The sequence below is a fragment of the Monodelphis domestica genome, chromosome 3 (genome assembly GCF_027887165.1).
Source record: "Monodelphis domestica isolate mMonDom1 chromosome 3, mMonDom1.pri, whole genome shotgun sequence".
Taxonomy (NCBI): Eukaryota; Metazoa; Chordata; class Mammalia; order Didelphimorphia; family Didelphidae; genus Monodelphis; species Monodelphis domestica.
The window spans coordinates 333,234,224-333,259,308 of record NC_077229.1 but is presented as its reverse complement, the minus strand read 5'-3'; the positions used below and the strand labels follow the sequence as shown (position 1 = coordinate 333,259,308).

At 35.3% G+C, this 25,085-nt stretch overlaps 1 protein-coding gene across 1 annotated transcript in view; it reads right to left on the bottom strand.

Annotated features, from left to right (window-relative positions):
- STMN2 (stathmin 2) overlaps window positions 1-25,085 on the bottom strand; it is a 69,791-nt gene that overhangs the window by 32,150 nt on the left and 12,556 nt on the right. The window contains exon 2 of the mRNA XM_056824134.1: window positions 5,141-5,236. Coding sequence (XP_056680112.1) covers window positions 5,141-5,236 — 96 coding nt within the window. The remainder of the gene's footprint in view (window positions 1-5,140; window positions 5,237-25,085) is intronic.

The following is a 25,085-nucleotide window of genomic DNA, read 5'->3' as shown; positions in this document are numbered from 1 at the left end:
CAACTTAGAGTCTTGGGTGGTTGCTTGGGGGCACCAAGAATTTAAATGATGTCTCCATTATCATGGAGCCAGCATGTGTCAGAGGCAGGACATAAAGTTAGGATTATACTGCTTCTCATTTGTTATGTAGGATATGGTTTGTTATCTTTATGATATATTTTATTTTTCTCTATGCATGCATATCTACCTTAAAAACAGTATAATTGTAATATTGGGGGCCCAATTAGAACCCTACTTGGTGAGACAAAAAGATATGTTCAAAGGCATGCAAACGGGTGGGCCATAGGAAGAAATATGATAAAGCAGATTTTTAAAGATTATTAATATTATATTTATTATTATTGAATCAAAGGGTGTCCAAAGCTCACATTTCAAAACCTCAGAGCACCAAGTGAAATTGGGGACTGGAAAACATAGGCCAGTTATTGGCATAATCTTCTATAATCTCCAATTAAGAAGGAACCTCAGAGGCCATTGAGTTCAACAATTCCCTATACCAGAATTGCTTCTATGATAAAGAAAAGCGATGATCCAGTTTTTCTTTGAAAACCACCAAAGGAGGTTTTTATACGACTTATTTATTGTTTGGTTTATTTATTCATCTATCTATCATTTATCTTTTTATGTTTCTATTATTTGTTCACTTATTTATTATGATCTATTGCCTCTTAAGGCAATCTATTCTATTTTTGGGTAGTTTCAATCTTTCCTTGCCTACCAAATGGTATCATAGAGATGTAGGATCTCCAGTCTCCTAACCTAATTTCCTTCCAAATAAAGGAATGCCTTCTTATTACCTCTCTAAGAGATGGTAATTCAGCTTCTGATGAAATGCTTCTAGGGACAAGGAGCTTACTCCTTTAAGCATCAACTCATTCCCTTTGGGGAAGATTTACCACATGTTTATCCCAAATATGATTCCTTGAAACTTCTATTTGGTCTTAGTTTTGCTTTCTGGAGCAAGACAGAATCCATTTGCTACCTTTTCCACATGATAATCCCTCAAATATTTGAAGACAGCTATTACATCTACTCTAATGGTCTTCTCTTTTCAGGGCCAAATATCTCCACTGGTGTCTTAAGGGTTCCTCAAATGAAATGATTTCCATTCTCTCTTGTTTGCTTTCCTCTAGGCACTCTCTGGTTTGTCAGAGTCTGCTTTTAAAAGATAATGACCAGAACTGTACCCTATACTCAGCTATTTTCTGACTAGCATCAAGTACAGAGACATTATTGCCTTTCCTCTGGCTGTTATAAATCTATCAATGCTTCCATGGCTGAATTAACCCCTTTAGCACACAGTTACATATCTTGTGGCCTCTTTCACGTGACCCACTGTGAAACTGTCGAATTTTGAATTTATGCAAATAAACTTATGCAAATGGGAGATTTTACCTTTATCCCTGTGATATTACACAGTGTTGATTTCAGGCCATCATTCCATCCTTTATGGATGTGGACCTTTCCCAAAATTATTTGTATCTGTGACTATATAGGTCTGCCTCACTGAAATAACTTATGATTCACCCTAAATGCTTTATTAGCTGCCATTCTAGTAATTGGCCATTAACATTCTGACAAAAAAAATGATATACTATGTTCATAGTAATGACTAGGAGATGTTATGTGATATTTTATGACAAGTGTCTTCTGGATTTTCAATGAAGAATTAAATTAAATAGTTTTTAATAGATTTTTAGTGTTGGGTGGATTTAATTACAACCTAATTCTTTGAAAATTGGAAATCTATGTATATTAACTTTCTATTAATCAATCAATGAACAACAATTTAAGTAGCTACTATGTGCTGGGCATTATGTGAAGCATTTTATAAATATGATCTCACTTGATGCTCACAAACACCCTGTGAGGAAGGTACTATTATCATTCCCATTTTACAGTTGAGAAAACTGAGGCAGAAGGAGATTAAGATTGCCTAAGAATATATAGCCAGTAAGATCTATATTTGAACTCAGATCTTTCTGACTCAAGGCCCAATATTCTATTCACTATGCAGATTCACTGGGGATACAAAGAAAAAAGAATAAAATATAGGAGCTTAAATTCTAGTGGGTGCAATAACATAAATATAACATTGACATAACATAAATTAGAAAGATAAATATAACATAATGTATATTCTGCTATAGCATAATTATGAACATAATATATAACAACATAAATATAACTTGAATAAATACAACCATATGCAAATTAGCTATATACAAGGTAATTTGGGAGGGAGGGCACTAGTAGTATGTGTAGCAGTTCCTATTCTATAGTGTGTGTCGTTTAGGTGGTAGATATATAATTAACTTTCAACTTTGGGGGGACTTTTTTAAACTGTAGAGAGTAAATGAATGTGTCACAATAGATCATGTGCCCATATATAAAGTCCTTGCTATCAAGGATGTCAAATATTAATAGGCAACACTGAAAAATACAGTAAGAAGTATGGCTTTTGCTAATAACATTTAAAATTTTCTCTTCCAAATTAAGAAAATGTTCTCCAATTTATTATCTAGGTAATGTTGATTGAGGAATAGTGAGATTCAAGATCTTTTTGAAGATGCAAAGGCTTTAATGAAAAATAGTCATAAATAGAAATAATAGAAAAAATAGGCATAAATAGTCTATGTCTTCAGATATTTTAGGAAGGAATAAACTTGTACACACATGTATGAGAATCAAATTCTTCTTTGTTTAATCCTTACCTTCTATTTTAGAATCAATACTAAATATTGGTTCCAATTCAGAAGAGTGGTAAGGATTAGGCAATAGGAATTAAGTGAATTGCCCAGGGCCACACAGCTTGGAATTACCTGAGGTCATATTTGAACCCAGGACCTCCTGTCTCTAGGCCTGATTCTCAATGCACTGAACCACCAGCTGCCCTAGAAAATCAAATTATTCATGACAGAATAAAGTGGAGGTGTTGGTGTGGAGGTAGAATGGGAAAGGTTGTATGGTATAGTGGGAAGGTTTAGGAGTAGATGTCAGGGGACTTTCACCTTGTATTTAGGATTGCACCTTACACATAGTAGGTGCTTATTAAATTACAAAGACACTCTCAAGATCTCTTTGAAGAACTTTGGCATCAACGTGAGATGTGAGATGTAGCACAGGATTGTATTATGTGGTGTGCCTGCCTCAAAGAAGGCACTGTGCTCTCTGAGTAAAGCAGAATTGCAGTAAGCTCAAAAGAAATGAGATGTGCAAATTGAGAGACATCTCTGTCCCAAATATTCATATAGATTTTTTGTGTCTGGTCTGTGGTAGATCCTTCTAAATGCATTTTGACCTGATTAGCCACAGTTGGATACACTGTACATTGATCCTGATATTGTGTTGTCATTTTGGTCCTCTTTGAGTACAAAGGACAATAAAAGCTCATTAAATGTTTGTTGAATGAATGAATGAAACCCAAATTCTTGTCCTAGTTTGTTACTACTTTGTAGTGGAACTTCAGACAAATCATGTCCCCTTTATGAGCTTCCGCTTCCTCATTTGTAAAAGGAAGAGATTGAGCAAATTAATTTCTCAGGTGCCTTCCAGCTTAAAAAAACCATGATTCGAAATACTGATTTGAAACAGATGTGTGCTCTTGATATAGATGTTATTTCCTGTCAAAACAGTTAGTTATCAGTTATCATGAATGTCCTACCACTGATGGAGCTCACAACCAAAAGGCAAATAAAGGGATAGGATGAAGAACAAACATCCTCAGGCCCAATACTTTGCTTTTAAAAACAATGGAGAGTGGTAATAGGGAATATGGGCCTCTTTACTTTGCCTTTACCCAGCCCTCTAAGACCTCAAGGTGTTGGACTAGTGTAAGCTTTCTGGCTGAATGGATTGATTATTTTGAATTTCTTTACTGAATTAGGAAGCATCACCAAATTAGTAATTAATGAATTAAAATCCATTGGGGTATTGGGGTGACTGGGCTTCCTCCCACTTTCTTTATTTGGGTAACCCTCTGGATCAGGGGTTCTTAACGGTTTTTGTGTGGCAGTCTGCTGAAGCCCTTCTCTGACTCCTTTTTGGAATAATAATTTTAGATTAAAAAATAAAAATATTCTTATTATAAAAAATTATATAAAATTTATATAAAAATAAAATATAAAAAGTTATAAAGGACAATTTTATTGAAATAAAGATACTTTTTTTTTCTATCCAAATTCATGGACCCCTTGTTTAGTATCTATGGGCTAGCTGGAGATCCATAACCCCAGATATGAACCATATAAGAATGCCTACTCTAAATAAACTAATTTTCTTGTGGGTCCTTACTAGTTTTTTGACACTAGTAACAAAATATACTTAAGTGTATTTTTCAGTGTCTAAATAATGTTTACAGAGGATTTTCTTTCCTTGCATTTGCAATGAAAAGCCTGTTCCTAAAAATGAGAAGCCACTGTAATTATTGATGAACATACTATTTATGATAAATAAATAGTAAAGGAATGCATAATTAAATAATAGATATATGTAGATAGACAGATGGACAGAGACATATAAGGACAGATAGATACCGACAGTCAAATAGGTAGGCAGATAGATAAGTAGATAGGTAGGTAGACAGCATGTAGGTAGGTAGATTTATGGAGAGAGAGAGAGAGAGAGAGAGAGAGAGATAGATAGATAGATAGAGAGAGAGAGAGAGAGAGAGAGAGAGAGAGAGAGAGAGAGAGAGAGAATGAATGATGACAGGAGTGAGAGAGTGAGAGGGGAGAGAGGGGAGAGAGACAGACAGACAGACAGACAGAGAGACAGAGAGAGAGATGATAAATAGAGATAGATAGAGATATGATAGATAGAGATTGATAGATAGATGGATAGGTGGATAGACAGATAAACAGTGGCAGCATCTGTAATGCTGTTTTGGCAGGATTATTGAAGTTAATCTAGCTGTACTAATAACTACTAGCAACAATGCAACTCGTCTTCTGATGAGGCTTTAATGTACACAAGATGTGACAAGCATTAGGCAATCAATAAGTGCTAATAGCCAGAAACAGTAAGTCAATTGTGAGATCCATAGAATATTGATTTAATTATTGCTGAAACTGGAACAGAGAAATGAATGTTTCCCCAAGATCCTTTAAGAAGCGAAGGACTTTCACCAGAGGTTACTCACCATCATAGGTATAGATGTTAATGTTGCGAGGTTCAGGGTAAAAACAAGAGCAGATCAGTGACAGCATGGACAGCTCCTTCATTTTTTCCTTGTAGGCTGAAATGAAAAACAAAACAAAACCAAAGGAATTACATGAGTGAATTTCCCTTTTCACATTCCTTTGTCTTTAAGTCTACATGTCAGTTAGAGCCATTTACAGAATGATTCTTTGCAAATCAAACTAGTAGATCTTTCAGGTAGCTGGTCAATAAACAAATTGTTAAGTCCTTTCTATGTGCCAGGTATTGTGCTAGGTATTGGGGAGAAAAAGAAAGGAAAAAAAAAAGACCATCCTTACACTCAAGGAACTCTCAGTCCAATGGGGGAGGAAACATGTAAATAACAGGATAAACTAATGGTCATCTCAGAGGGAAGGCACTAGTATTGAGGAGGACCAGGAAGAGCTTCTTACAGAGGATGAGATTGTAGCTGGCACTTGAAGGAAGCCAGGGAAGCCAGGAGGCAGAGACAAGGAGGAAGAACATTTTGGGCATGGGAGGCAGCCAAAGAAAACACTCAGATTAGGGAGACAGAATGTCGTTCTGAGAACAGCAAGTAGGCCAGTGCCTCTGGATTGCAGAGTATGTGGTGGAGAGAGGAGGGGAGTGGAGGGGAGGGAGTAAGGTTTAGAAGGCTGAAAATATGGGAATATGCTGAGTCCAAGTCTCTCTTTTATTATATTTTATGGATATCTAGCTACAACCAACTGCTATACCCAGAAGGCTGTGCCAAGACTCCCATAAAGCAGAAGGCTATATCTACATTCCTCTTTTGTTAATTTGTTGAATTGAAAAAGTGGTTCCAGTTTTTTTTTTTAAGTTCCTTGAAGATACAGACTATTTTTGTTTTCACATCACCAGTGCCTAATATAGTGCTGTACATACTGTAGGCAGGTAATAAATGGTTGTACAACTGAGTTGACTCAATTATAGATTTAAGCAGTGGTTATTTCCCATTTTAGGGTAGCTAGATGATGCAGTGGATGGACACTAGCTGTGTGAACCTGGGCAAGTCACTTAACTCTATTTGCCTCAGTTTCCTCATCTGTAAAATGAGCTGGAGAAGGAAAAGGCAAACCACCTCTGTGTCTTTCCCAAGAGAATCCCAAATAGGGTCACAAAGAGACAGACACGACTGAAACTGACTGAACAACAATTTTCCCATTTATTCAAATTTGGTAACAATTTGCCTTAGTAGGATAGATAAGCGGTGATGAATGAAAGAGGTGTTTTGGAGAATGATTTGGGTGGGTTTATAATGTAAGATAAATTACAAATAGGAGAAGCTGGATATATAGACCAGCTTTAGTAATTCAGGCCAGATGTGTTAAGGCCTAGATTGAAGGAAAGAGAATGACAGTAAGGAGAATGAAAAGGAAGGGATGGATGCAAGAAACATCAAGAAAGAACTTGGTGACTGTAACTGCATGAAAGGGCCAAGAAAGAGGGCAAAGGGACGGTGCATCAGGATTTCACACTTATACAATGAGTACCACCCTTGGTTTTGGGAGGTATCCTTGGGAAATTGGGACATGAGATAGGCCTTGTAGAGGAATCAGATAATCAAGATCGGCGGACAGAGGATATACATAAAAACAATAAAGACAAAGAAATCTAAAAAGCATTTTCAAGAAAGACGCAAAACCCAAGAAGACCAAACAAATATGTATGGAGTAAGAAATGATCTACCTATTGATAAAGCAATTACACATGCTGAGTGAATGGTGATTCTCCATACCAGCTTAGATTAATAGAATACCCATGGTGCTTTCAATATATCCCAGCATAAAGTGGGGCTGTGAGCTTTCTTGCAACTTTGGGGAGGTGATAAGTAATTTCATATAATCTTTTCTACAGTTGGTTGCACTTGATATTAGCTATTAATGCTTGAGAATAAATTTCTTCCTCCAGTGAATTAATTTTAAATTCAGCCCACATGAAGAATATTGATACTGGAGCAGCTTCTACTTAGCCAAATGACATAGGAATGCTAATTGCTTTCCTCCATTCTTCCAAATGTTTTTCATTAACCATGCCCACTTTACCCTGGCTTTCAAATACATCTTGATTGTTTAACTATTGCATTTGAACAAGAAAGTAATATATTGACAGATTTTAATAAGAAAGAGGCTGAATCTTATATCTTTCAGCTTTAAAGCCTAGAATTCTGTATTTCTTTCTCCTGTATTGCTTTTGCAACTTATATATTAGGTAAGTACCACAGGGAGACTATCTTCATGTCCATTGGCCCAAGCCCAGAGATGGAAAAAAGGGGTAGGAGGATAAAGACCTACAAATTACAGGTGGGAAGAAAACATTACTGTCAGGAAGTGAGGTAATTTAGTTTGTTCTCTTTACCATTTGCTAGTGGAATTTACATAATCTTTATTGATGTAATTAGTCAGAACTATTTATGCTAAGGCAATTATCTAGGGAATTCAGAACAAGAAAATTCTTTTGCCTAAGTTATTTGGGCATTTTAAGAATAAGAGTTTTCTGGTCTGAGCGATCCTCATAATTCTGTTTCCTTATTCCATGTATATTATATGGTCTTTAATACATCTCTCTCTCTCTCTCTCTCTCTCTCTCTCTCTCTCTCTCTCTCTCTCTCTCTCTCTCTCTCTCTCTCCTCTGTCTCTGTCTCTCTAAGTTAATAGATTTTATTTTAAGAGCTTTAATTTACAGTGCTAGGTTGTCTAAATGAAAACTTAAAACAAGTATATAAAAACAGTTGATTGCTAATTTTGTATTGATAGCAGTAAACAGTAAGGGATACTAAATACATCAGTCCTCCTCCCCTCTCCAGACCTGTCCTGTCCTCTCCAGTCTGATCTGGTCCTTTCCTTTCTCTTCCCTCCCCTCCTCTCCTCTTAACATATGCTATATGTATATATGAAGTATTAAATTATAATTATAACAAGTTAGATATATAAATATATAACAACATATAAAATTATAGTTAATTGAGGCACAAGTACAAATTAAAAAGTCTAAACAATAATAATGATAATATAATTATATAGCAATATAAATAATAATAATTACAATGAGCATTTTTATAGTGCTTTAAAGTTTACATAGAGCTTTAAAAATATCTCATTTGATTTTCATAACAATCCTTGGATATAGGTGCTATTATAATCCCTGTTGTATAGATGAGATAACTAAGGCAGACAGAGGGTAAGTGAGTCACCCAGGATTACATAGCCGGTAATTGTTTGAGGCCAGATTTGAGCTGAAGTAGAACTATATTTTCATGCCAAAGTAGATCACTGAGAATTAGGATTATTAATCTCCTAATTCAGAGTAAGTCCTCACTATTAAAAAAGATACAGATAATGGGAAAATTTTAAATGGAATTAAAATTTTGATGTAATTAATTCTAATGGAAATATTCAGATGATTTCCTCTGTTATTCCATTTGGCTTATCCAAATTTAACAATAAATGCTTTTTTTCCTTTTTTTTTTTTACTTTTACTGTTTAGTAATCTAATTTTTTTTCAAACTACTCTCAGAGTTACCCAAGATCACCTCACAAGTAAAAGGTAATGTTGACCCTTTGGTCTACCTTTTCTAACTCCAGAATTCTTTTTACTCCATCAGTGTGGTATGGCTCAGTGGAGAGAGCACTGGCTTTGGCATCAATCAGGAAGACCCAAACTCAAATCCTGTCTCACTTAACTAGTTGTTTATACAATCCTGGCCAATCTCTCCCTGCCTCAATTTCCTCATCTGCAAAAAAGGGACTAATAAAATTGGTTAATAACTATTACACATGGTTGTGATGGTGAAACAAATGAGATAAGGTATGTAAAGCACTTTGCAAACCTTAAAATGTAATACTAGATGCTCTTATAGGCTAAGGACAATCAATAAGCTTAAATTATGCTAAGCCTTTTAGGACACTGTATAAATATCAACTACTATTATTATGTAGTAGGTTATTAATTTCATATCCAATGGGTTGAGAAATATCAATGTTTCCTCTATAGAACAAGTTCCTTTTTTTATGGTTGTCCAGTTATTTCGAGTGTAATACATAGCACTTGATACCAGCTTGTTTATTAAAATGTGAAAGGCAAAGGGGAAATATTCTAGAAAATTCCAAATTTCAGAACCCACAGTAGGGTAATATCCATTGTCAGAAAAAATATAAGATGCCATGATTTAGTCAGAAGGAGATCCTTGAATGGAAATCATTAGATCAGAGCTTGACTCTTCGTTCTAACATTCATTAGTTATGGGAACTGTGGACAATTAATTTCATCTCATGGGGCCTTAGTAGCTTTATCTTGTAAAGAGAGTGCTCTGTTCAAATATGGCCTCAGATACTTCCTAGCTGTGTGACTCTAGGCAAGTCACTTAAAAGTGCCTTGTCCTTACTGCTCTTTTGCCTTTGAACCAATATTAGTAGTGATTCCAAGACAGAAGGTAAGGGTTTAAAAAAAAAGATTGCTCAGTAAATTTGAAAGCACTGTGTAAATTGGAACTCTCCTTGACTATTTTAATAATAAATTGATTTGATTGACTGTTGGTATATTGCCTTCTCTTTTTGCCACAGCTTGGAAGAGCCCAGCATGTCAGTTAGCTGCCAGTCTACAAATTGGAGTCTGTATACTCCTCTCCTCTCTTTCCTCTTATTTTACCTGAAGCCCTTTTAGTAATGAGTTTTCTTGATAAGTTCTAGTTATTGAACTCAAATCCAATTTTGCTTGTTTTCTTTGGAAAGACCTTTGGAATAAATTCACTGAATAAGGAATAAGATTAGACAAAATTGACAATGCTAGGTACAATGGGCTTGCCTTATTTTGGTGTACAGTGACTCTATTTACATTGGCCTCTGAGGAGATTTCATTGACAAAAGCAGTTTGTTGAGTTCTGGAGGCAAATGTTGTTTATATCGATTTAGTTTGTGGAGCCTCCTCTCTTACAAAAGACATTTTGTCTCAGACAGTCATTCCTAGAGACTGAGAATTTTAGCAATTGTATGGTACCCCATATCTCATAGAGGTCTCCTGCTGCTGCTGGTCAGAGACTGGGGGCAGAGATGGGAGATAGCTCTACCAAATGGTGTTCATAAACATACACCATCAAATGTCAATCATGAGATACACATATTAATAGTTGAGCTATTATACTTATTATATTATACATATAGATGTGCATCAATCAGCATATATGCATACATGTATTTATTGGTTTATCTCAGCCATAATTATCCATGAGTTTCAGTTTCTACTCCACCTCCCTACCATTTTAATCCTCAGACTATTTTTTTGTGATCCTCAGATTAGTTCCTGATGGATGATAATTTTAACCTGATTTTATCTATTTTATGTATATTTATCTATATGGGGTTAGGTTGGTCAAGAAGAGTAGAAAAATTGTTTTCAGTTTCCACTTTACTCCTAAAGTAATAATAATGATGATAAGAATAACAATAATAAATAAAAATAAATGAGAATTTATACAATGCTTGAAGACTTGACAAAAAAAGCTTTTACAGGTGTTCTTTCATCTGATTCTTACAACTCTAGGAGAGAAGTGCTATTGTCATCCCCATTTTTCAGGTGAGAAAATAGATGGAGAGAGATTAAGTGATTTAATTGGGGTCATATTGCTAGTGAGTGTCTAAAATAGAATTTAAACTTAGTTCATCTTAATTTCTGGTCCAGTACTCTACTCTTATTGCCACATAACTGCTTCTGGATTATATTATTGGGCAGAGACAACTTGGAGCTTCAGTGGATAGTCAGGAAGATTTTGTTTCAAATCTGACCTCAAATTCTACTGTGTGCCCTTGTGCAAGTCATTTAACCTCTTCCTACTTCAGCTTCCTCATTGATGCAATAAAGATAATATTGCCCACTTCCCAGGGATGGTTGTGAGTCTCAAATGAGATGATATTCATGCAGCTCTTAGCACAATGTCTGGCCCATAGGAGGCACTTAAATGATTCATGCCCTACCTCCTCACAGATGTCAACTCCTTCATCTCCTTCATGTAATTTCCTTCTTAAAAACCTGACTAGATAAGGTCTGGTAATCTTTTTTTCCTCCAAGAACATTCTTTTTTTTTTTCATTTAAATTTTCTTTCTTTATTTTTAAAATATTTTCCCCATGTTTACATGATTCCTGGTAATCTTAAGTAAAAAAAAATATATATATATATTTATAGCCTACTATTACTATTTCTACTATTCTACTATAACTACTACTTCTTTTTGAGATTGTCTGATTTTTTTGGGGGGGGTTTGAGCAGGGGATGACTGGGACATAAAAAACTTAAATTTATTTATAACATAAATATAAGTATAAAGTTCATTTATGTTAAAAAGAATCTAATTTTCATTAAACTATTTGCACATCATAGACAGTTGCTGTTATAGCTGGCCTCGCTCCAGTTGTTTCTGGTCTGCATGATGTAATGGCACATTGTTAGGTATGAAAATGTATCCATTTTATGATCAGTTTTCCCCCAGTAAGAATTATGGCTCCCAAACTACAATTTTCAAGGCCATTTCTGAAGGATTAATATTTAACTAATGCAAGCACTGTACCTTTCATGGAGGGACAGATAGCAAATCAAATAAAGGGACATTTTAAAAGGTCAAAGTGAAGTAACCCATCACTGGCTTTTACGGAAACATATGAGGCACTAAAATTCTAATTCTCCATTCCTGGCACAGAAAATGTGACAAGAAAAATAAATTGGGTGACATGAATCAGTCGTTGTGATCAAAATCATAATGAGAATAGTAAATCGTGCCAACCAGGGACCTAACCCTGCCTTGATCCCCATTTAAAGTTCCCATTCATTTTAATGAATGTCCCACTCTATGATGTGGAATGTTATCCATTTTTTTACCCTGATAAAGGAAAATTGGCTGCCTTTGGGGACACATTGCTAGACTATTGTTTATAAAAGTAATAGAAACATAGTCTGTTTATAGTCAATGTTTTGTCACTCAGCTCACTTCTATGGACTCAGGGAATCTTCTTTTTTTTTTTGTCTTGCTCTGGCATTCAAGAGTGGTCAGATTGGCTGACTACCGGACAGCACCCTTCTTGTGCCTGGCTAGGCTGGCCAGCCCCACAGATTATTCATAAACATGTGGGGACAAAAATGAGGGGATGGTTCTTCCCCAAACCTTACCAGTTCTCCATTCAAAGTGATTGCATTTACTATGCAAAGCCAGAGTAGTGTAGAGGAACATGTGTTAGATTTTGTGATCAAAAAGCTTTAGGGTTCTAATTGCTATTCTGATGCTTATTACCCATATAACCTTGGGTAGAGGCAGCTAGATGGTGTAGTGGATAGAGCTGGTCTAGAGTTAGGAAGACCTGAGTTCAAACCCACCTTTGGGCACTTACTAGCTATATAACCCTGGGCAAGTCATTTTACTTTTGTTTGCCTCAGTTTCCTCAACTGTGAATGGGTATAATAACAGCATCTACCTTAGAGCATTGTTGTAAGAATCAAATGAGATAAGCTTTGTAAAGCACTTATCACAGTGTGTGGCATGTAGTAGGTGCTATAAATTCTTATACCCTTGACATCCTTTTTCTCTTGGGCAAGAATCTTTTTTAAAAATTAAAAAAAATTTTTTTAAACCCTTACCTTCTGTCTTGGAACCAATACTGTGTATTGCCTTGGTTCCAAGGCAGAAGAGTAGTAAGGGCTTAGGCAATGGGGGTCAAGTGACTTGCCCAGGGTCACACAGCTGGGAAGTGTCTGAGGTCAGATTTGAGCCTAGGACCTCCCATCTCTAGGCCTGGCTCTCAATCCACTGAGCCACCCAGCTGCCCCCCTTAGGCAAGACTTTTAACCTTGATAGATCTCAGTTTTCTCATCAACAAAATGAGGGCATTGGACTAGATGACCTCTTCCAACTCTTAACTTCATAATAGTTTTTATAGAAAAAGAAACTAGTCTTAGAATCAGAAAACCTGGATACAAATTTTGACTCTTGCCCTTTTTGCCTCTTTTACAGAATCTCATCAGGTCAGCTGACTAAGCTTTAGTTTCTCATTGGTAAAATGGAAATGATAGTATTTACACTTTCTACCTCATATGGTTGCTATGGGAAAGTAATTTGTAAATTTTGCAGTACCATATAAAATGTAAGCTGCTATGGAGGCCAACATGCCATACTCTGTAATCATTTTGCAAAAAGTACATGATGTATCATTTCATTATTAAATGGTTTAGTTTCAGGTGGAATATAGAAGTCCACACAACAGATAGTCTTAATTTTAGCCACATTGACCTCATTATTCACTTATTCATTCACCAGTGATGTATTAAATTCTTATTATGTTTAAAGTACTGTATAGACCTTGGATAATTATCTCTTCATTTGTCATTGTTATTAATGCCATTTTACATTATGTGATGGGAAATCAATTTCTAGATTCAGAAATGTTTTGGCCACGAGTGACAAGGAAAATAGACTATGTAAAGGCACTCATCACCAGCCCACTGTTGAGATGCTTTAAAGGGATCTTCAGAAGACAAACCAAAATAAAACCCCCTCCACTACAAATTCTTATTGACTAGACATTTAAGTGTGTCTATAATCCATGTTTCTGAATGGGGGGTGGGTGGGATTTGGCACAAAGGTGATATGCCAGTTATACTATGGAATGCACTAAGTGGTGACAGAAATTTTCAAAGATGAAAACTGTAACCACAAGATTCATTGCAAAGGCTGCTGAGATTATGAAATTAAAACCGTTTTTACCTAAGAGAATGCAGTCATGAAGTCATTGATATCTAGCTACTATAAGTGACCTGACAAAGGATAACTATACTCCCCCATTCTTAATAAAGGTTCTTTGTGAATAAAGGTTATTTAATTTTTTTTGTCTTTGTATTCCTAGGACCTATCATGGCACCTGACATAAAGTAGATGTTTAATAAATGCTCATTGATTGATTGAATGTAGAATAATAACTATGGCATATTCTTCAAATTTTCATGTAAAATATATTGTCCCCCTTTGAAAGCTACTCTATATATACATCACAGTGGTGGTTTCATATATATATATATATATATATATATATATGCACAGATATATACACACATATACAAACATACATACATACACTTATCCTTGATCTTTTATGTTCTTTTTTGGAGAGCTTGAATAATTTCTGGACCAAAGAAAGCAGGGTTGCAAAAATTCTGAATCTGTGTGGTTGGGAACTCATTCCTGAGGAGTTCATTCCATCCAAAGATAGTAAGAAAAGATGGGTGAGTAACTTTTGGGTATCCTTAGAAGGCATGTTATAAGTGAAACCATCACCAGGACAATTTCAATTGGCTAATTTTTTCCCCTTTAAATTTATATCTTTTAAAAACATAAAATATAGTGCTAAGGGTATGAAAGATATATTAGGTCTATGTTTCCATTGTGCCAACAGAACTGGTAAATGAGTGAAAAAGTAAGTTTAAAAGTCTGGTTATTTTCTCTTTGTCTTCTGAACTCTGGTTGATTATTTGGTCATTTCAGAGAGATTGTTAATTGATAGGCTTTAACAGAGCTATATATTGCAGCCTTGATCACATTAGCTGACTGGTCATGATAGGTAATTGCTAATCAGGCTATTTTAGAAGAAACATTTAGGTGGGAGAGTGTTATATTAATTTCTGGGATAGATTCTATCTGTAAAATAATCTAATTTGATTTTTCTGCCATTGTGAAAATTTGGGAATGTTCAGCATGCATTTTTGTGGCTATATATGAAACTTTAGTTGATGAATGGTTTATATTGCCATGCACTGCCAAGACCTCTCTCTCTCTTCTTTTCTTTTCCCCACATGTTTCTGTTACTTCTAAGATTATCCATTTACCATGTGCTTATTAAGCATCCTCCATGTGAAAGGCACTGCCATAGGTGATAAGGCTACAATGAAGCAGTTCCTGCCCTCAATGAGAATACATTCTCCTAGGGGATACAATATATAAACAAAATAAATTTGAATCATATGCAAATAATATAAAGTAGTGAGTATAACTTGTTCATATACCTCTACCTGATATCTTTGAATTCTGATTGAGTACCAGAAATGGTTGGGTGGGGCATAGGGTAAGAGATCTCTCCAGGCTAATCAGGGAAGACTTAATGTAGTAGGTACCTATCTGAACTGTTTTTAAGGATTCTATGACTTGAAAATGAAGAAGAAATGCTTTGGAGATATGAGAGATTTGCCTGAGCAAAAGCAAGGAGGTGGGGAATAAGCAGTCTAGTGTGAGTGGAACAGAGTTTGCACAGAAGGGAATAATATAAAGTAAGACTGAAAACTTAGGTAGGAGCAAAATCATTGAAAAATTTTGAGTAGGGAGAGTTTTAGACCCATGTTTTAAAAATATCAACTTGGTAGCTGTCGTGAAAATAGGTGGGGAACAGATAGATAGTCTGGAAGCAAAAAATTAATTATTAAATACCTATGATAGGGAAATGTAATTTAATGTTACATCAATACTTTGAGCACTCAGTAGTTCATCAGCACTGCTTTCACTGGCACTACTTCTGGAGATTCAGATTTCAATCCCTCTCTATACCTGTGGGGATAGCTCTGATTGTGTGTGTGTGTGTGTGTGTGTGTGTGTGTGTGTGTGTGTGTATGTGTGAGTGCGTGCGCGCGTGCGTGCGCGTGTGTCAGTTAATGAGCTTTTTGGACTAGTAGATATGTAGTCCACCACTGGGCCCATAATGGAAGTTTCTCTAGGTTATTTGAACTTCCCAGAGCTTGGGTTCTAATAGAGTCTTTGAGAATACAGGGTTAATTCTCTCCACACCACACCATATGTATGATGGCATAGGACTTTTGGATTACTCTAGTGGAAAAGCAGGTATTTTTTTTCTCCCTTCCTTCCCATTGACCACCATCATCTACATTTCCAAATAGTATTCATCAAGCTTCCTCTGAAGAGAGATTTTTTCTGAGAACTATATAGATCATCTACTCCTGTCTATTCCTGATGTGGAAGTGATCTTGGGTTTTCAAAGGCAATGCTGTCAGAGTACAAGTCCTACCAAACTGATTAGGAGTCAGTCATGGACAGTTATAGACATATAGTCCTTACTGAGGACCAGGCTAGCTAATGTTTTTTGTTTTTTTTTAATTAGATTGTCTCTTTGGCTATAGAGGGGATGTGCTCTGTTCTGGTGGAAGGATTCGCCGTATGAGGGAACAGTGGATCCTTTGAGAATTTCAGGATATGTTACACTGAAGAGAAGGACTAGAAGATTTAAATTAGCATTTGAGCTCTGCTTCTCCAAGAAAATATAATACCAAGGTTGAATTTAATAGAATCACCTTGTAAAATACTTCTTTATGAGTCTCCAGTTTCCAAGTAAGTAAATGTCAAATGGAGACCAATAATTAGCTCAGACTTTGAAAGCTTGCTGAAGCTATCAGTTCTCAAATGCCATATGGGGAGGCCACTCATTTAATTGACAGAAAAAAAAAAAAACAAAACTCCTAAATCTTCTACTGTGGCATGTCTAGTGTCAGATTAAATTTACTCATGCCACTTTTTGATTAATCAGAATGTGGGTAGAATTCCAGAATTCAAACATGGTAAGGCTCAGGCTAAAAAAACATTTAAGGGTCAAAGATAAACACAAAGAGATGAAGGCTTCTGAGCAGAGGAAACTGGAGAAGATTCACTTGTCTCCAGTGTTGTGTTGTGGAAAAAGCATTGATATTAGAGCACTTGGGTTTTAATCCTGATTGATACTGCCTGTGTAACCTTGAGCAAATCCTCCCTGGGGACTCAGTGTCGCCATCTGCACAATGAGGGAGATGGACTAAATGGTCTCTGAAGTCTCTTCCAACTTTAAATTTATGATCCATGATCCCCTTGGACTACCATTGTGTAGTGGTTGAAATAACAAGAAACAGTTGAGATGAGCATTTCATGCAATACCCCAATCACATCAATCACATTTAGCCTCCAAAATATCCCAAATCACTCCTACTGTAATTGATTTTATGACTATGCATCTTATAGCCATTTACTTATTCAGCAAATATTTGAACATCTATACTATGCAAATTATAGTCATATTTCTGTCATTCATTCTTAATTTTAATGTTTCTTCAGAAAAAGAAAGAACTAAATGAAATCTTCCACATTAAACCTTTTAAAATGTTTGATGTTCAAACCTGGAGGGATCTACAAGAAAGAACACTATCCACATTCAGAGGAAAAACTGTGGGAGTAGAAACAGAAGAAAAATAACTACTTGATTACATGGGTCAAGGGGATATGGCTGGGGATGTAGACTCTAAATAAACATCCTAATGCAAACATCAACAACATGGAAATAGTTTCTGATCAAGGACACATGTAATACCCAATGAAATTGCACATCAGCTACAGGAAGGGGTTGGGGGAGGGAAGGGAGGGAAGGAATATGATTCTTGTAACCAAGGAATAATGTTCTAAATTGACTAAACAAATAAATAAAAATTTAAAAATAATAAAATGTTTAATGTTCAAAATAAGAAGTATTTCAACTAAATTTGCAGTAATTTTATTTATGAGTAATTACAAAACTCAGTCATTTAAGTGAGTGGTAAACATTTTGCTACTACTCTGGAAGTACAATTTCCTTTGAAATCCATTTCAGAGACAGCTAAAATGGTGTGAAAGAAATCCTTCAGGTTAACCTAGATATGTCAGCTAAAATTGCTGGTGTGTGTTGGCATTTCAAACATCCCACCTCCTCACAGTTTGCTGTGGATGAGCTCATTCTTTTCTGAAATGGGCTTCCTTATATTGCGAGCTGGACTTTAATTACTACAATCTTCTGTCAGAAGAATACAGTAGTAAATCATTAGCCAAGTAGGGGATGAAATCATTGTCTTTTTATGGAACTGATTTATCTCTTCCCATCACTACTAAATGTGTTAAAATGTGATATAAGCAGAATAATATAAGCCAGAAAAATTTGGGAGAAAGAATCCTTCTTCTTTGAGACTCTATACTTCCTGGAAGATATGTTAAGATAAAATTCATTCCAAATAAAAACTGCTTTTAACGGAGAAAAACAAATCACTAACTCAGAGTTAAATAATACATTAAAACATAATAAGAAGGGGACAGATTATTTGGAAAATGTATGGGCTTTAGAAACAAAAGCTATTAATGCATTTGAAAAGCATAATGAGAAATCTAATTTAATTTTTAAAATCAGACATTTATATGCAGAAATATCGGCTTGACTTTTGACATGGTTGAACTAATGGCTACGGGGAAGAAAAATAATTAAAATCTTGCTTTTATTTACTGCCAGTAAACAATTTAATTCAAAATAAAAGACTGGAAATATCCTTAATTATTAAAAAAAAACAAACCTCCAGCATGTAATAATGACTACCCACTTGCAACCAATGAGATCTAAACAAAAATTCACAGGGCCTTCCTTGTGCTCTCTTTATATGATGAAGAAATAAGTAGACAACACATGATGTTAGTGATTATTTCCTCAGTCTTATTATGTTACCATAGTTTTTATTGGGTCATTTTAAAAAATGACATCCATTTATAGCTTCTTAAAAATAAAAGAGAATCCCCTATTATGGAATCACAAAATCTTAGATGGAAAGGAACCCAGAGGCCATCTAGTGAAGCCCACATGTGAAAAAGCATCTACTCTACAGCATATCCCACAAATTCCTGCTTGGAGACTCCCAGTGAAGGACTATCCAACCCCCCCTAAGTCATCCATTTACATTTTTTGGATGGTTTTAATTGTTAGGAACTTGTTCCTTACATCAGACCTAAAGCAAATCTCCCTTTCTGACATTTCTATCCATTGTTCCTAATATTTCCCTCAAGGGCCTCACAGAACAGAAATAATCCCTCTTCAGTATTGAATAACAACCATCATTCCACACTGCACTCCCTCCCTCCATCCTCATAAGACTTCTCTAGAACATACATTTTTTCTCCATTTAACTTGAAACCTTCACCACCCTGGTTATCTCTTTTGGATGGTCCCCAGCTTATCAGACTCTTTAATTATGTTTTGTTTCATATTGCTTCATGTGTATTAATCCTGTTTCCCTGACCTGAATGTAAGATCCTTCAGGAGAAGAATAAAGTCACATTTCTTCTTACTGAAGCAGTATTATGTGGTCAAAAGAGTCCTGGCCATGGATACAGGAGACCTAGGCTCAAATTCCAACTCTGCCACTAACACAGAATGACCCTGAGCAAATCCCTTAAACCTCTTTGATCCTCATTTTCTGTAATTGTAAAATGAGGTGGTTGAACTAAATGGTCTCATAGGTTGCTTCTATCTTTAAAATTCAATACTTCTATTGCTTCTATAAAAATGTGTCCATGTCCCAGGAATTGTTCTCCTGGGCAGCTGGTGGCACAGTGGACCAAGCAGAACGCCTAATGGAAAGAGGACTTGAGTTCAAATCTGACCTATGGCACTAACTAGTTATGTGACCGAGAAAACAACTTAACTACTGTTTGTTTCTTCATCTGTAAAATAGGGTCATCTACTTTCCAGGATTGTTGTGAGGAACAAATAAGATAGAAATTGCAAAGTACCTGGCATATAGTAAGCACTATGTAAGTGTTAGCTATTATTAGCTATTATTATGAAACCACAAATCAGTCTCCCTCCTTTCTCAATGAATTTAGTGTCTAGTTCACTAATGATCACCTCATTGCAACTCTTGCTGTGATACTAAGAGACTTCAATAAACATAATATGATTCCTCAAATACCCTAACAGTTCTGTTTAGCCATACTAGCCTATTTGCTATGTGTCATGGCACAAACACTTGAAACTGTTTTGCTGGTTGGTTCTCATGCCTAGGATGCTTCCCCTTGTCTTCTTGCCTCTTAGAATCCTTCCTTTCCTTCCAGATTTACCTTAAAAGCGACCTTCTCCAGGAGATCCTGCTCTCCCCAACAGCTCGTATCTTCTCTTCTAGGGTTACCTTTACATACCTACAGATATACACTTAGTCCCCCCATAAGATTTAGCCTCATGAGGAATTTTTTTCTTTATATCCCTAGCATTTAACATAGTGCCTGGAATATCTTTGTTAATAGATATTTGTTGATTAATTGATTTCCTTGAAAAATGAAGATCAATGATGAGCACCCAGTACATACTGAATAAATACTTAATGGCTCTGCCAACAGCAATGGAAGGAGGGGCCAAAAACAATATAGGGTGCTCTTAATTATAACTAAGAATTATAAATCTGGCTTCCTGATTTTAAGTTCTGGAGAAGATGTATTTATATTTTCTTGGGTTTGAGTGTAACTGAATCTCTAGCATATTAATTGTGCATTTTTGGCCCCTTAGAATAATTTCAGAAAAGGGATTTTTGTTAGTTTTCAAATGAACAGTTCACCAATAGTTTTAGTGGAGAAGTTTTTTCTAGGTTGAAAGAAAGTTTATTCTGTATATATGTATGTTGTCTCTTCCATTAGACTTTGAGATCTTTGAGCAGGGACTAACTTTTGCCTTTTTCTGTGTGCCTAGAACTTTGCACAGTGTCTGGCACATAATAAGTGCTTAATAAATGTTTACTGTTTGGAAGGAACTATTTTCTTTGCTTTTACTTATAATCCATTGCCTTCAACTTCTTCTATAAATAGAACAGAGAGACTTATTAGTTATTGATCCTTATCAAGCTGATAATTGACATTCATCTAAACTTGCTGGTAGTTTAAAGGTGTAGTTATTAAACTTTGTTATGGAGTTTTCAAAGTCTCTGATGTTACTGACAATGTATTGGTTTTTAATAAGTAGGGGGATTACTGATTTTTGGATGGGGCCACTTTATCCTAAGCCTCTAGCTTGGTTCTTCCTCTCTCCTTATTCCAAAGAATACAGAGAAAGGTTCCTATTTTAATTTGACTTGTTTATGAATAAGTTGCCAGATTGTGAAAATATGCTTTGAAAAACATACATGAAATATAACATTTTTCTTTTTCTTTTCATGATAATCCTTGAAAATGCTGCAAGGCCACTGAGACCCAAACTATTTTATTTGAATCTGGATATTCTGACTGGAATATGATTCAGCTGAAACCATGCTAGCTTCTGCCTAGAAAGCATTTACTTGGATGGTGTACATTATTTGCACATGCAAAGTCATTGTATTCTTCTCTAGGTCTCAGTTTTCTCATCTGTAAAAAGAAAGAGTTTAACCAGATGTCCTTTATGACAAATCTGTGGGTGTAGGATGGAAAACAAAATGCTACTCACCTGCCCCATTGTTAACCACAGTTATCTCTTTCACATTCATTCTTTCTTCTCTTGGCAAATCATAGAAAAAAACAATTTTTGAGAGTTCACCATGTGTAAAATACTCTACATGGTGACCTTCCCTCAAGGAGCTTACTATGTAGTTGGGGGAGCAGACACAAACCTTTCAGTAAGAATACGAGTTCCTTGAGGGTAGGGACTGTTTTATAAAAAATCTTTTCTCTCTCCAAATTAGCACGATGTCTGACATATAGTGGATATTTTTTGAATGAATGAATGAATGAAAAAAGTTAAATAGCAGTACAAAATGTATATATATTAGTTGAAAAGGTGATATCATAAAGCAGAATGAAATTGTCAATGTTTAACACTGTTATTTCTATCACTTGCACCTTCAGTGAATTAGCAGGATCTGCCTAATAGAAATGGTGTTTCCTTCCATTATTTGACTTGCCTATTCAGAATGTATTCCTGGAATAATTTGGCCACACCACAGTGGCAGAATTCTACCATTAGTTTGTAATAAATTTGTTGTATTTTCTCTTTTAAACTCTGCAAACAAATCCCAAAGTCCCAGGTTCTTTCCCTAAATTTTTGTTATCCATATTGTTTCTTTTCATTTTGGTTCAACAAATGTTTACTAAAAGTTTAAATACAAAGCACAAAGATTTGGGATCAATTCTCAAATATAAGTCCCAAGACCCTGGGAAAGTTCTTTAAGCTTTTAGAGCTCCAGGTAACCCTAAATTTTTAAAATTGCAATACAGTTATATATCTGTATTGATAGAAGTTTTCTCACTTGAAAGTTTCTTAAAACTTTGAAATTACATATCTTCTACAGAAAATAAAATCTTAGAAAAAATATATCCCTAAATTTTCACAAGATGATTTTTAAAGAAATATTTGAGGGGAAAAGTTAATTTTCATTTGGCTATGTTTCCTAATATTATTGACTCCTTTTCCTAAGTCCTTGTATCACAGTCAGATGGGATGCACTTCCTCCTCACTTATATCATTCTGTTCATATATTTCAGAACCATAACATTTAAAAAAATGGGAATGAATTTTCTATATTCCCTTCAAAACTAATGCTAGATTCATTTCTGAATCACATAATTCTGTCACCTCCATTTTTTCCCTCTTCTATTTGTGAAATAACCATCAACATCAATTTATTCTTGTAACAAAAAGTATGTAGTTGAGAAAATACTGGAGTCTGGAGCCAAGTCATAAAGGCAAAAGAGAGGTTAATCAAATGAACAAAAGCATAAAGATTCTAGGGAAGTCCACAAAGTAGCTGAGATTATTAGCATAGCAAGAGAGCCAGGACAACCAATCTAAAGTGTCAGCAAAGTTAATTCAGAAGAGTGTAAAAACCTTTTCCCCTCTGAGATTGCCCTCAGGTAGCATACAAAATAAAAAAAAGAGAAGCAATATTTTTTGCCTGGTGTTTGTTACATAGTCTATTCTACTACTGTCTTGAAAAGAGGGGAAAATGATGAGTCTAGAGTCCTCTTTGTGGTAGAACAGTGTGGCTACTTGGTCCTGTTCATCCTCTTACATTTTCTCTGTTTGTCTCCATATTTATGTTGTGGTTTGTATTTCAGGAAGTCAAATGTGTCATCTATGTGTTGCCTGAAAAAAATTGGGGCACTGGTGAATTTGTGTTACAAACCCATTAACATCTACATTCTTGACATTCCCTTTGAGCCTCTCCATATTCTCTTAGGTGTGCCTATGTGAAAGATAAGAGGCTGAGGATAAATGAGTTCTCCTGTGAGGATACTGCTTTTAGAAATTACTCCTTTCTTACCTAGTTAAAAAAAATCAATAAAATGAAATACCCTCTCCTTTTCCTAGTCTAGTCTAGCATTGCTGGCAGAACATGGATAATTAGAATACAGGGAGAATAATATATTCTTTAGGACCACTTTATTGTACATTTGAAGGCCAATTACAAAAAGATTAGTGTAGTGACAATAGTGTTGCATATTTCAGTTTTTGGCCAGACCCCATTTTATGTAGTGGTAAGTGTTATATGTTCCTTCAGAGAGATGTGAGAATATATCATCTTGGTCAAAATGTTTTTTTCTTTTCTTTGGTGCTAAAAACATGACAAGAATAATGAAAAACAACTTGGAAATTAAGGCTATTTCTTCTGAAGAACTAATTACCTGGATAATGAATAGAGCACTGAAAAAGTTATAAGTTGAAGACAGCTATGCATGTATCCCAACTTAGTAGGAAGGAATATTTCCAATGATTGAGTGAATAAGAAGTAGAGAAAGAGAGAGACAGGCATAGGAAATGTGCCATGAATTTTCAGTGTGGTTTCAAAGAAAAATAATGGCTCTTCTGTATAGTTATGCTAGATGAAAAATTTGGTTCTTAATTGAAAATCAGTTGTTTGTTTCACCCTGACTTTTAATATATGCTATTTTCTCATATTAAGTCATGCCAACCTGACATTTTGCAAAATAGCATTAGGTGTTTAGAACTAATAGGCAATAGAGAATGCCAGGGTCAAAGCTTCCAATGGATATTTTTGATTTTCATATTCAGTGGTAGAATAGTATTACACGTCTGGAAGAGGAGTAGATTAAAGCTATGTCGATGGGGTATGAATATAATGCCTTTCTACCAAGGAACTATAGGATCTCAGTCTTGGAAAGGACCTCAGAAATTATCTACTATGAGTAGTAACTAGGAGAAATGACTACATAATATACCTGACAAGTGGCTCTACAGCCTCTGATGGAAGGTTGCCAGTAAGAAGAAGTCCCTTTCTTCCTGAGGTAGCTAGCCACTTCTAAGTTTTAGGGACTTCCCCCTCCCCCTTACATTAAGCTTAAATGAATCTTTGTAACTTTCCCCTTTCACCTCTTGTTCTACTCTCCAGGGCCAAGGAGAACAAGTTTAGTTTTCTTCCACGTGACAACTCTTCAAAATATGAAGGCAGTTATCATTCTCTCCCCATCTTTTCATCTTTAAGTCTAGGCTAAACACCTCTCATTTAGCCTTAGATGATATGAGCTCAGTACCCTTCACAATGTTGATTGCTTTCTTCTGGGTGCTTTCCAGCTTGTTAATACCCTTCTGAAAATGTGGCTTAGCCTAGAGCTCTTTCTGACCACTTTCAAAAAGCTCTGAGTATTTTTATATGCATTATTTCTCTTTCTTTGGGGATGTATCCGAGAGGAAGGAAGGTCTATGGCAATTGTTACTTTCATTTATAGATGTGGAAAATATATTGTAAGTGTTTCAGTTACATTTGCATATACAGTAGTTATCATAAATAATATCTTGTTTGAATATGAAGGATATAAAGGAATTCCTAATAACCTCTTCATTTACTGAATTTTTTTGGGGGGGAGGGGAGAATAGAGAACATATAAAAATGTCCATTTGCCATCAATGATAATTTTCCCCACTACCATATTCTAGCATTCTATACTTATAGGAAATGGAGATGATTGTGGCTTAATTGATCTATACTTATATTGTGCTAGTGGGTTATAAAGTTGTTAAACATATAAATAATAATATTGATTAATATTTGAAATGGTGTAGAATAAGGAATAAGAAAAAACATGGAAAAACAATAGTGAAATATTTTTTGTATTTAATGATTACAAAAATATGT